Consider the following 12,950-nt stretch of genomic DNA (forward strand, 5'->3'; position numbering starts at 1 on the left):
GGAGAAGCGCGTCCATGGCTTTATATCCTAAATCTCAGCTTCGCCCATTGCCCATGCATCGGCCAGCACCAGGAATGTCGACCCGCTATTCAGGTCCATGTGCTCGCCGTAAGATGCTAGTGGGGGAAATTTTATATTCGTTTTCATTTGAAATTGCGAGCAAGACGGGGTCTTGAGGACGCAAATGTAGGTTTTCCCTAGATTGATGGGGATAGTTTTAAGCTTGTGGTGTGCACTATGTGCTTGGCGGAGCCTGCTCTTCCGTCTTCTGCTTTGGTTTAGCGTTGTGTCTGTCTATGTATCTATGGAGATGGTGGACGGCGTGACTTTGCTCGGACTTTCGTGTCGTTATATTTTCCTACGGCGTGTCCATCACGGACTTTGAAAACACTCACCGTTACTACATTGATGATCAATGGCGGTGGTTCCTCGAAACATACTGCAAGGTACGTTCGATTCGCAAGCCGCCGCCACCGCGATAGACAAATCTCGCGGTGGTATTTTCAAACCCGAGAGGCTTGCTGCTTTTCCAGTATCGAAAAATGATAGAGTTTGGGCTCATCGTATGGACGGCCTAGACGCCCTCTAAGGGCTCGACGTCTCACCACCGTTAACGTTGGCCATGGCATGACGCACTGCCACCATTGTGAACTAACAAGGTGACGACATAACCGAGTGTGGGTGTTCTTCCAGCACGGGGCCACCTGGGCAGTCCACTCATGAACTGACTGCCATCTGAGCCTCTCGAGTACAGTGCGAGAAGGGCTTTAACGTTAGAAGTCCTGTTGGGTCGTCAACAAGAAGTGGCGAAATCAAGGAAATTGCTCGACACGCCTTCCGCCAATCAGCGCGCAAGAGTGCCACCTTCCAAAAGGATACCTGAACAACATTCGCGACTCCTACTCCTGAATACTGCATACCCATTGCGGTTATCTATTATTCTACTCCTACACTTTCACTTCTGCGTTCCTAATAAGTTTTTACTCTTACTCTTGTCTTTCGCTATGCTGATGTGGTTGCTCTTTGTCCTATCTATTATCCCACTCATCTCGGCGTTGCCCCGATCCTTGACACCGAAAACTGGATGCGGCAAGCCGCAGCTCCTCCCTGGAGTCACGCAGTATCGTCTTAACCTGAAGTCAAGTGGTAAATCGCGGAGTTACTCGTACCACCTTCCTTCCAACTACGACCCGAACAAAAAGTATCCCGTCGTGCTTGGATTCCATGGATCGAGCAGCACTGGCTTGTTCTTCGAACTGGATACGAAGATGAGCCAGGATAGATTCAGTGGCGACACTATCATGGTCTATCCAAATGGAATCCAGGGCAGTTGGGCGGGTCCGACTTATCATCAAGGTAGTAGCGTCGAGGAAGACATCATCTTTGTGCAGGATGTGGTTACAGACTTGCAAGCTAAGTTCTGTGTGGATCCGTCACGGATATATGCTGCTGGGTAAGTATTTCTTTTCATCATAGCCGTTATCTCTGTTCACAGGCCTAGTATGTCGAATGGTGGCGGCTTCATTGGTACCCTTGTATGCAGCCCCATCGGGAGCAAGCTGTTCGCGGCTTTCGCAGCCCACTCAGCTGCGCTGTACACTGATGTCAATGGGCCAAACAATGGATGCAACCCTGCTCGCAAACCAATCCCCATCCTTGAGATCCACGGCGGCAGTGACAAAGTCGTCAAGTACGAAGGCGGCCAAGGTGAAGGTGGACCTCTACCTCCGATTCCAAGCTGGTATTTAGATCTTGCACAATTGCAATGGCATCTCTGCTGACTTCCTCTTAGGTCGGACTGGTGGGCAGAGCGCAATTCCTGCGGTAATAGGACCGAGGAGACTTCCCACGGCGGTGATGTACATCATCTTTCTTGGGATTGCGGTGGTGTTCCTGCGGCGCTGCAACACTACAAGGTCGATAGCCTGGGTGAGTTTACTTTTACGTGTCCGTAACGCTAGATGAACTGACTTCATGCAGGCCATGCCTGGGCCGATACGGAGCCAAACTTCTCCCAGATATCGGTGCCCCAAGGGCCAAGTAAGATTCAAGCTAGCGCTATCGTTATGGACTTCTTCCGGAAATTTGCTAAGCTGAGCTAAGAGGAGATCCGGAGCGACTGCGGACTATGAACGGTTCGTGACTGCGGTGCTAAAACTGTGGACCCGTAAGACGCTCCATAGTAAACCTGTAATGGAAGTGTAACCCTTGTAACAATATTTTTACCTACGAGTAGCTGTTTGCCCTAACATCCTTGTTCTAAAATGCGTAAGGGGCGATCTGTTGTAGGATAATATAATGTTAACAAATCTAGCCCTGTTAACATCGTACTAACAGCGTCCTAACAGCATCTTAACAGCGTCCTAACATGCTGTTAGAGCTTAAGGGGACCTTCCTGCACAGGTACGTGCCTGCCTGCCTTCCTGCAGCTGCCTGCCTGCCTGCCTTCCTATATACAATCCTCTCCTTCGCACGGAGAGACTACGCAAAGACTGCGCAGAAACTGCACGCATGCAATTAAGATCTCCGCGCGGTATTCTGGGCCTAAACTTTGCGCTGCACGTCTTATTTTCCTGTTTCTAGGCAGATACGTAGAACATTTACCTTCCTACGCAGCTAGCAAGTTCTGCTAAGACCTAGGAACATAGAAATTCCTAACAGAGGTAGCCTCCTTAACAGAGGCAGGAGGTTGAACAGAGCCTGCTTCCTAACATCTTCTTAACAGTATATTCTCTCTAACATTATCTTAGAATTTAACAGCTGTTTTGCAAAAACAGATACCTAAGTAAACAGCATCTCTTAAGTCTGCTGAGAATTCCTTGCAAGCGTACAATTATACTTAGGCTAACACGCGTATAACAGTATTTTCAAGGTTCTATAGAGCGTCTTACGGGGAGGCACTGTCAAAGTCTCTAGGATGGATGTTAGTGGAAAGGTTTGGAATTAATGAAGCTGACTTTAAGCTTTGCTGCTGTTTGATCGGGAATTTCTCGGCAAGTTTGGAGCGTTGTCTCTAGAAAAGAGCGGCAGGGACTTCTGTGACATGAATATTGGAGTTGACTCATTTACCTGGAAGAATATCGGCGAGTACCCTTGCAACTGTCAGACATACTGTGGGATGCACTAGCGGAGGTAGTTGGGACCAACCAGCGTAGACTAGTTTTCTCTTGTCCGCCTTATTCCTATATGGGCTACGTGCTTACGAGGGAGACATTAAGGACCACTCCACGAGTTAATAGGACCACCCCACAAGCACACTCTACCGCACACAACACAAGACAAGATAGAAGACTCTAAGACTCTAACCCTATCTTCTAACCCTAATCCTAACTTTACTAACCCTTGCCCTAACTGCTATGTCTCTCTTTGCCTAAAGAAGCCCTTTTTATAGAGAGAGAGAGAAAGGGGGAGGGGGGATAAGAGGAAAGCGAGGCGGAAGGGACTTTTGTCTCGGAGAAACGTTATTTGCAGGCTTCCTCTTATACGCGCGACCTTTGTAGGGTGGTCCCTATTAACTCGTAGGGTGGTCCTTAATAACTCCCGCTTAGGATCCTAAATACAGCTTAGTTTGGGGTTGGGAATCGTTCAAGCGGGCCGCGTAACTGGCCGGCCACCTATCTTGTATATGGAAATGAAGCGAGGAAGCATGGAGCATATCGTCCTTACGCCAAGATAGAGAAAAGAGAAAAGCTGCCAGAGGTCGCAGGGGTTTATTCGGGAGCCGTTGTGATTCGTCGAAAGCGAACCTTGCAAGCTTTGAATGTCTTGAATTGCCTTTAGCCTTCAAGTAGGCTAGTCTACCTAGTAGCCCTGGAGGATTTACTCGCCCCACGTGCCAAACACCTCCGGTTGGCACGTGGGGCGAGTAGCCAGTCGAAGCTCGGTTCCCTGGATTAGGCAATCAAACTTGAATACGGAGTACCGCGAGAAAGCGGTGTGGTCTGTTGTTAGATGTACCGTGTAAGACGGAGGCGGTCCGGACATTTGATTTTGGTAGCTTAACACTACAGTGTAAGTTGCGTGACTGCTTCGCAGTGTGAAACTTCTGGACAAACGGCCTTGTGTCAATGAAAACCATGGCATAGCCGAAACTGGGCTAGGCTCATATCTTTCCTTCGTTGAGGGATGATATTGTTGTAGCATACCCTCTCGCTTCGCATTGTGCTATTCTCCCTATGTCCTTGTGCATCACTCCCCGTCTCGTGCAACAGCCAGCAGCCAACCTCACCTCATCTCACCCAACTGTACGGAATATGATCCCTGCCGTTGGTGCTACAAGGGCACTATCGGACTAAGATCTTATATTTACGAAGGTGCCGTGTATTTACGCCCCGCCTTACTTGCGTAACAACTCGCCCACTCAGTTTCTTGCTGTTCGAGAGACTTTGTGGCAACTCGCTTGAGGTCGCTCTGCAGTCTGTAGTTTTACGAACGATTTTCGGGCCGTCGACAGTCAGATAGCTCATCCCGATCCAGTCGCCAACCAGAATCAACAGCATGGTCCTTCATCCAGTCGAAACACATGGCCATGGGGACGCTGGAGTGGATCTGTCTGCTGAAGAGCTAGGAGGCACTCCGGAGCCGATAGCAATCATCGGAATGGCCTGCCGATTTCCCCAAGACGCAACCTCGCCTTCGGAGTTCTGGAAGCTCCTGGAAGAAGGACGCTCAACCAGAACCAAAGTGCCCTCCGGTCGGTTCAACGTGGATGCTTTCCCCACAACAGCCAAAGCTGGCCACTTCCTATCTGGAGACCTCGCCGCGTTTGATGCTTCGTTCTTTGCTGTTCCCAAACATGAAGCCGATGCCTTGGACCCGCAGCAGAGAGGTCTCTTAGAATGCACCTATCACGCCCTGGAGAATTCCGGGATCCCGTTGGAGACGGTCACGGGCTCCAAGACCGGCGTGTTTGTAGGATGTATGGGTAGAGAATACGACTGGACGCTCGCCAGGGATCCGGACTCTCAGCATCAATATCATGCTGTTGGTAGCGGTTCGGCAATGCTTTCCAACCGGCTAAGCTGGTTCTACGATTTCAAAGGGCCGAGCGTCACGATTGATACGGCCTGCTCCAGTAGTTTGGTGGCGCTGCATCTTGCATGCCAGAGCCTGCAATCTGGGGATTCAAGCATGGTATGTTTTTTCGACAGGGCTATGGCATACAATTTCTAAAGGCGGTTAGACGGTTGTCGGGGGGGCCAACATCATGATCAATCCAGACGTTTGGATTGCAATGTCCAGTCTGAATTTCCTCTCGCCAGATGGCCATTGTTACAGTTTTGATCATCGCGCCAACGGGTACTCCAGAGGCGAAGGGTTTGGCGTGATCATTCTGAAGACACTCTCGCAAGCGATACAGGATAAGGATACGGTACGCGCTGTCATCAGAGCCACTCATTGCAACCAGGACGGAAACACGCCCGGCATTACGAATCCAAACAAAGATGCTCAGGTAGCCTTAATACGGGAGGCGTATGCCAAAGCTGGACTCAGCCTCGACGACACCAGATTTTTTGAAGCTCATGGCACGGGCACACAAGCCGGAGACACGACCGAAGCCGCCGCTATCCAGGAAGTGTTTGGGAAAGTGAGAGACACACAGGATCCCATCATAATTGGCGCCTTGAAATCGAATATCGGACACTTGGAAGGAGCGAGCGGAGTAGCTAGTGTCATCAAAACCGTGCTGGCGCTAGAGAAGGGTATCATCCCGCCGAATGCGAATTTTGAGAAAGCAAACCCGCGGATACCGGTGGACGAGTGGTGTGTAAAGGTATGTCGAATTGTTCCATCACCTAGCTATTTGTACTGATGTCAGACGTAGTTCCCTGTGGTGCCACAGACATGGCCTTCTCCTGGTCTCCGACGTGCATCACTGAACTCCTTTGGCTACGGTGGCTCAAACGCGCATGCGATCTTGGATGATGCATACCACTATATGACGAAAAACGGGATCAAGTATAGGCACAATACTCAGTTCGAACAGACGAAACAAACTTTCGTAAACGGTACCAGCGGTACGTTGGGCGAACTTTGCGAGGATACGGCCCGTAACAATGGACTGTCCGCTCATGAACCAGATCTGGCCGTCCCTTCACCGAAGCAGACGAGGGAGGCAACCCAGCCAACTTCTTCGTCGTCTAATCGATCAAAAGCTCCCCACACTCAAACGAACGGCTTAAATGGTATCGTGCGTGGCGTGAGGGCTGGAAATCACTTTGTCCATGACAGACAGTTCCTCTGGCCTCTCTCTACCTTTGACGAACCGTCAATGCAAAATCTAGTGCAAGGCCTGCAGGTTGTATGCGAGAAAGACTCAAAGCTTTCCACTAAGGAATTCATAGTGGACATGGCATACACCCTAGCATCAAAGCGAAACAAATTGCGATACAGATCATTCTGCCTCGTTGACGAAGAGCTTGGGAATCTACAAGAGTTCTCCCAAGCCTGGTCTCAACCAGTGAGAACAACTGGCCGAGTACCAAAAGTCGCATTTGTATTCACGGGACAGGGTGCTGCGTGGTGGGACATGGGCAAAGAGTTACTGCATGAATCGATCTACAAGGACAGTATAACAGAGTCCAACCGTATTCTTCGTAATATGGGTTGCGAGTGGGACCTCTTAGGTAAGTTATACCATGCTTGAAACAGGAGTGTCTGCACGTTTCCTCTTACTCCGAGTTTGGCGGGTGATCGCTGACTTTAGTGCTCTCAGAGGAATTGACTCGCGGTGAGGAGAATTCCCGAATTCTAGAAGCGCAAATCTCGCAACCGGCCACTACAGCATTGCAAATTGCGCTTGTTAACCTCTTGCGGTCTTGGAACATCACTCCCTCTGCAGTAGTAGGCCATTCTTCAGGAGAAATCGGAGCGGCTTATTGCGCTGGCGCGTTATCGCACCGAGCCGCACTTCAAGTCGCGTTCTATCGAGGGAAAGTATCCGCAGAACTCTACCGTGGCTGGAATGGACCCGCGGAGGGAATGATGGTAGTTGCGTTGAGTCTGAAGGAAGTCGAAAATCTTATCTCATCATATAGGGATAAGGGACAGATATGCGTTGCGTGCGTCAATAGCCCGAAACATATCACACTTGCGGGCAGTTCTGCAGGACTGGATGCGCTCAGACGAGACCTCGAAGCCGAGGGAGTTTTTGCAAAGGAACTCAGGGTCGATATCGCATATCATTCTCCTACCATGGAACGAATTTCCAAGAAGTACCTATCACACCTGGAAGGGCTCTCAGGCGTTAACGATCCGATGACCACCCAAACAACGCCAGTCTTCTCATCAGTTACCGGCAAGCAAGTATCAATCGAAGAGCTACAATGTGGGGAATACTGGGTTACAAATATGGTCTCCAAAGTCCAATTCTCAGCCGCACTTTTAGCGATGCGTGAGGGGATTGAGGCAAGCGCGCAGGACTGGATCGTCGAAATCGGCCCCACAAACGCCCTACGAAGACCCATCCTCGAAACCCTAGAAGAGGTGCACTATGCACCCTGTCTGCGCTGCGAAATTTCGGCTTACCAGACCATGCTGACTTTAGCAGGCAATCTGTGGTGTCATAACGTCCCGGTCGACCTAATAGCTATGAACGGTATTGATTCTTCACGTGCGAATATGCTGGCGCATCTCCCCCAGTACCCTTTCAACCACACACGCAAGTTCTGGCATGAGAGCCGTATGAATAAGAATATTCGCTTCCGTCAATATCCCCGCTGTAATATCCTGGGGAGCCAGGACCCATACTTCAACCCCCTCGACGCAAAATGGAGGAATACTATTCGCATACAAGAGTTACCGTGGATTGAGGATCACAAGATCAATGGCTCAGTGCTTCTGCCTGCAAGTGGCATGGTTTTCATGGCCGTCGAGGCTGCACGGCAACTTGCCGCCACAGCCGCCGAATTGATATCTGGTTTCAGAATCAACGATCTACTCATATCCCGAGCGCTAATCTTTCCAGCCGACGTAGATACCGTCCAAACAGAGATTTCTCTCCAGAGGGAGCGCACTGGTTCTAATAAAACATCGTGGAGATTCAGAGTATTTGGCCTGGAAAACGATCAATGGATGGAAGCCTGCCGAGGGTCTGTTGTTGTGGAATTCGAGACCGAAGAACTCAAGGATGGCTTTGAGCATGACCACGAGCTACAATTCGCGCGCCGAGCGAGACTCCAAGGTCACCAGCAGACTGCATCCGAGTGTGGACGCACAGTACTGGTAAAGCATATGTACGACAATCTTGAGAAGTATGGCTATTCCTTTGGGTCCAGCTTCCGGTCATTATCCCAGATTCACTTCAGCGAATATGGGCAGGCGACAGCAACAGTCGACTTACAGCCGTGGAGAGGAAGGCCTGACCTGCCCCGGCAGTACCTACTTCATCCCATCCCGCTCGACGCCATGTTCCAGCTTCCGTTGGTTGCCGTTTCGAAGGGCAGCTGGCAAGCGATACCCACCATGATCCCGAACGGAGTCCGGGACCTTTGGCTATCTGCCAAACTTCTTGACCAAGAGAATACAGATATTTTTCTGACCACGACATCTGTACAGACGGGATCGCGGAATTTCGACTTCACAATCACAGCGTCAACGTCCGCAGGCGGGGAATTGCTAGCCACTTTCGACGGGTATCATTGCGCTGCGATATCGACGTTGAAAGCGCATGAAAGTTCAGAGTGGAGACGGATATGCTTTCAAGAGTCATGGAAGTTGGACGTCAGTTCTGCGAGTCTTCAGAGTTTGGCAAACTACTGTAACACCAGGGCAATGCCCTTGTTGCAATTAGTGGATGCCACTGTCGTCGATGACGCCGAGTTGGTGTGCCTGCATTTCATGGCCAGAAGCCTGGAATTGGCTGAAGCAACTCGTTCCAAACTGCCTCACATCCACAAATACACTGAATGGATGAAACACCATCTGAAGACAGAAGCGGTGCAGAGGTACCTTGGAGCCCGGGGGATGACTGATCTACTTGGGGAAAACTCTCCTAAAGCCGCTATAGTGTCGTGCGTGGAAGATAGTGGCCCCGAAGGGAAGGTATATACGACCGTTGGCTCAGAACTTCCTCGCATCATACGCGGCGAGGTGGATGTAATTGATTTGCTTTTCGGAGGGGACTTGCTACAGTCCTTCTATAGCGGACCCTCTTTTCTAGCGAATTATGAAAAAATGAGCGCGTACCTAGATCTCCTAGCTCACAAGACTCCCGCCATGTCGATTCTAGAGATCGGTGCCGGAACCGGGGGAGCTACGGCTGCGATTATGAAAACCATCGGACAGGATCCATGTGACCCTCACAGTACGCCAAAATATCACGCCTACGACTATACCGACATATCTCCTGGATTTTTCGAGGCAGCAAAGGAGCGATTCCAGCACTTTTCCGACCGCATGTCATTCAAGACACTTGATATTGAGAAGAGCCCCAGTGATCAAGGTTTCATTGTTGGGGCCTATGATGTCATCATCGCATCTTGCGTCCTGCATGCTACTTCGAACATCTCAAACACTTTGAGAAACACGCGCTCTCTGCTAAAGCCCAGTGGGAAACTCATCCTCTTCGAACCCACGGAGCCCATGAGCACGCGTCTGCCCTTCGTGTTTGGGCTTCTAGAAGGATGGTGGCTGGCGGAGGAGGATTCCCGCCGCTGGAGTCCATTATTGACTGATACAGACTGGGATGCGGTGCTCCGACAGAACGGTTTCTCGGGCGCCGACCTATGTTTGAAAGATTTCGACGATGGGTCTCACACTTTTAGTGTGATTGTGTCGACTGCGGTTGATCCTTCCCCAGTGTTGCCAAACACTCCTAGCTGTTCTCCACACGGCGTCGTCATCGTTGACCCCGACTCCAAAGTGCAGATTTCAATCGCCGAGGAGATCCGACAGCATGGAGCGTGGGAGATACTTCCATTAGAAGCCATGGAAGACAAGGTACTCGAGCATCGGATTACTGTTTTGCTCTTCGAACTGGGGAATCCAGCCCTGCATAGGCTATCTCCCGAAACATTCCTCTCACTCAAATATGCAGTGAACAAGATGAGAAGAGTGGTCTGGGTAACTGGAGAGTCGACGCTTGATCCATTGGCAGGCGTGACGACAGGCTTCGCACGAACGCTGACTTCAGAAATCGCCACGCTCACACTGACGACGTTATCACTCGAAAACTTCGGAAATGCTGCGATGGCTGCAGAACAGATCCTCAAAATCTGCAACGCTCCTACAAATGAGCTGGAACAGGAGTTTGCCGAATGTAATGGCGAACTGCACATCAACCGAATCGTGGAGTGTAACTTTCTCAGTGACAGGATATCGCATGCCACGGTCCCGCAACCCCCGTCGAAGGTTACCCTCGGAAGCAAAAGGGATAGGGCACTCACACTTCTCTCGGATACTGATGGATTCAATTCAAAATTCCATTTTGTGGAAGATCTTGATGATCGATTAGTGGAAAGTGACGGGGTAGAAGTCGTTGTCAAGGCGGTGGGAATTCATCGGACGACCAACGGGTCTATTGCATCTCACCAGTGCGCTGGAGTCGTCTCGCGCGTGGGGAGTGAATTTCCAAGAGAAAACATTCAGGTTGGCGATCGCGTCTGTTGTTTGGCCAAGAATGCCTTCACAACGATTATCAGGTCGCGCGACATCATCATTCACAAGATACCATCGACTATGAGTTTCGAGGAAGCCGCTTCAGTTCCGGTCGCATGGTGCACGGCATATTACTCGCTTATCCAGCTGGCGCAACTCCGCCAGGGGGAGACCGTTCTAATTCATGATGCAACTAGCGCGATTGGAAGCGCTGCCTTGCAGCTTGCAAAGCTCAAAGACGCTAATGTTATTGTTACTGTCGAGTGTAAAGAGGCACAGTCGTGGCTGATCGAAGAGTACGGGCTCGATGAGAACAATATCCTTTCCAGTCGAAATGCGGCCTTTGAACACGGCATACACCGCATAACCCGTGCTCAAGGAGTAGATATAGTGCTCGGTCTTCCCTCCAAGGGATCCCTGGGCCCATCGATGAGATGTCTGGCTCCCTTTGGCAGATTCATCGACGTGTCAGGAGACAGCACACTTGAGAGGAATGACTGCTATCCAATTTCGGAGAACAACATATCCGTATTTCGCGTTAACCTCCTTGACATGCTTGACAAAGCAAAGAATCTGGCCCAAAGGATCCTCGAGGAGGGCTTGAATGCCTACAAAGCCTGTCGACGTCCATTTGTTACTCAACGCATAAAGTCTTTCACGGCATCTCAGCTTGAGGATGCCTTTAGGTGCCTTAACGGGGGAAATTTCTTCTCGTTCGTGGTCATACGGCTTGAAGATGAAGACGTTGTTCCGGTCGTGGCTTCCCCCAAGGCGAAATGGAAATTTAGTCCAGCGGCAACCTATGTCATTGCTGGAGGAACTGGTGGGCTAGGACGGAGCATCACCCGCTGGATGATGGATAGAGGAGCGAGGTATATCGTCCTTCTCGGACGTTCCGGAGCACAGAGCGAAAGTATAGCAATTCTGATTGCAGAGGCTAAGCGCAGAGGAGTAGAGGTGAAGGCGCCAGCGTGTAATATTACCATCATGAATGCCCTGGAAGAAGTTATACGAGATTGCTCACAGTCAATGCCGCCCATTAAGGGGTGCATACAGGCCTCTATGGTTCTCCGGGTAAGTTGGATTGAGTGCTCATATAACAATGCCGCTGACGAGTTACAGGACTCTTTGTTCGAGAACATGGATTATGGGATGTTCAAAGGCGCTTTGGAGCCCAAAGTCCATGGAACCATCAACCTTCAGAAGACCATGCCAACAGACATGGATTTCTTTCTTCTGCTCTCTTCCACAACCGGCATTTTTGGAAGTCGAGGTCAATCAAATTACGCTGGCTCAAGCACCTTTCAGAACGCATTCGCGAAACATCTTGTGGCTCAGGGCCAGAAGTGCCTTTCTATCGACCTTGGCTTGATGCTTGGAGTCGGGTATGCCGCTGAACGACAACATATCACTGACTCTTTCCGGGCATCAGGCTATGAAGGCATCAGCGAGTCAGAATTCCACGCGTTACTGGAGTGGGCTTGTGACCCCGGACTCGAGTTGACGGCAGGAAACGCGCATATTATCACAGGAATCTCGACGCCCGCGTCCGTCGCCGCCAAAGGGCTTGATGAAATATTCTGGATGCGGAAACCCATCTTCCGCGGATTGTCTGAGATGGATAGAAGCCAATCTACCCAAACGAGTGCCTTTAAAGACACGGTAGATTATCGTGCTCTCGTTCGGCAAGCTGCATCCCACAAGGAGGCTGGACAAATAATCAGCAATGGGCTGGTTGAAAAGCTGTCGAAAGCGTTGGGCATGCCAACTTCAGACTTCGATGTCGCGAGACCCATACATACATATGGAGTCGATTCGCTTGTTTCCGTGGAAATCCGCTACTGGTGCAGAAAGGAATTTGAGGCGGAGATTGCGGTCTTTGAGATATTGCAGAGTAAGAGCCTTGAAGAGCTTTGCCTCATGGTGGCAACGAAATCGGAACTTGTGGGCATGAGCGACAAGAATACGGCCACCGTTCAGATGGATAGGTAGAAGCACGTGCTTGTTATCGTCATAAATATCTTCTACCCACGAAAGGAGTCGCCTAGATCTGGAAGGGCGGTTGAGAGTTACGGATGCAGTTGGTTACAGTATAATTACTACAGGGCCGTGCTGCAAGCTACCCTATAACAAGTCCCACATGAAGGGTCCACTGTGGACTCGCGCCTTTTCACTTCCCACGCACGCCACCACGTGGGACCCTAGCATATCTAGCAGATGGTTGCGAAACTAGTTGTACCTCGGTAATCGCTCCGGCCTCAGAAAGATATCGTGTCTTGTTGCTGCCACCTCTCTTAGGGGCGAGGACCTGTAAGCATATCTACTTCTGAAGCTGATGTTTTATTACATGGCTT

At 50.4% G+C, this 12,950-nt stretch overlaps 2 protein-coding genes across 2 annotated transcripts; both read left to right on the forward strand.

The window, feature by feature from the left end:
* Nucleotides 1–1,079: 1,079 nt before the first annotated feature.
* Nucleotides 1,080–2,063, forward strand: EI97DRAFT_363697 (alpha/beta-hydrolase; the record flags this gene model as incomplete). Its single annotated transcript, XM_033794991.1, has 4 exons — nucleotides 1,080–1,453; nucleotides 1,502–1,741; nucleotides 1,793–1,929; nucleotides 1,981–2,063. Coding segments are annotated over 4 exons (834 nt in total), but the record flags the coding sequence as incomplete, so codon positions are not given.
* A 2,434-nt stretch (nucleotides 2,064–4,497) lies between these two features.
* On the forward strand, nucleotides 4,498–12,821 carry EI97DRAFT_499150 (phenolpthiocerol synthesis polyketide synthase ppsA; the record flags this gene model as incomplete). The annotated part of the gene is made up of 5 exons (XM_033802591.1): nucleotides 4,498–5,133; nucleotides 5,183–5,773; nucleotides 5,825–6,626; nucleotides 6,716–11,670; nucleotides 11,719–12,821. 5 exons carry the CDS (start codon nucleotides 4,498–4,500, stop codon nucleotides 12,586–12,588), a joined length of 7,854 nt encoding a protein of 2,617 aa, XP_033657319.1. The 3' UTR covers nucleotides 12,589–12,821.
* Nucleotides 12,822–12,950: the final 129 nt, after the last annotated feature.

This window comes from Westerdykella ornata (assembly GCF_010094085.1).
Source record: "Westerdykella ornata strain CBS 379.55 unplaced genomic scaffold EI97scaffold_3, whole genome shotgun sequence".
NCBI lineage: Eukaryota > Fungi > Ascomycota > Dothideomycetes > Pleosporales > Sporormiaceae > Westerdykella > Westerdykella ornata.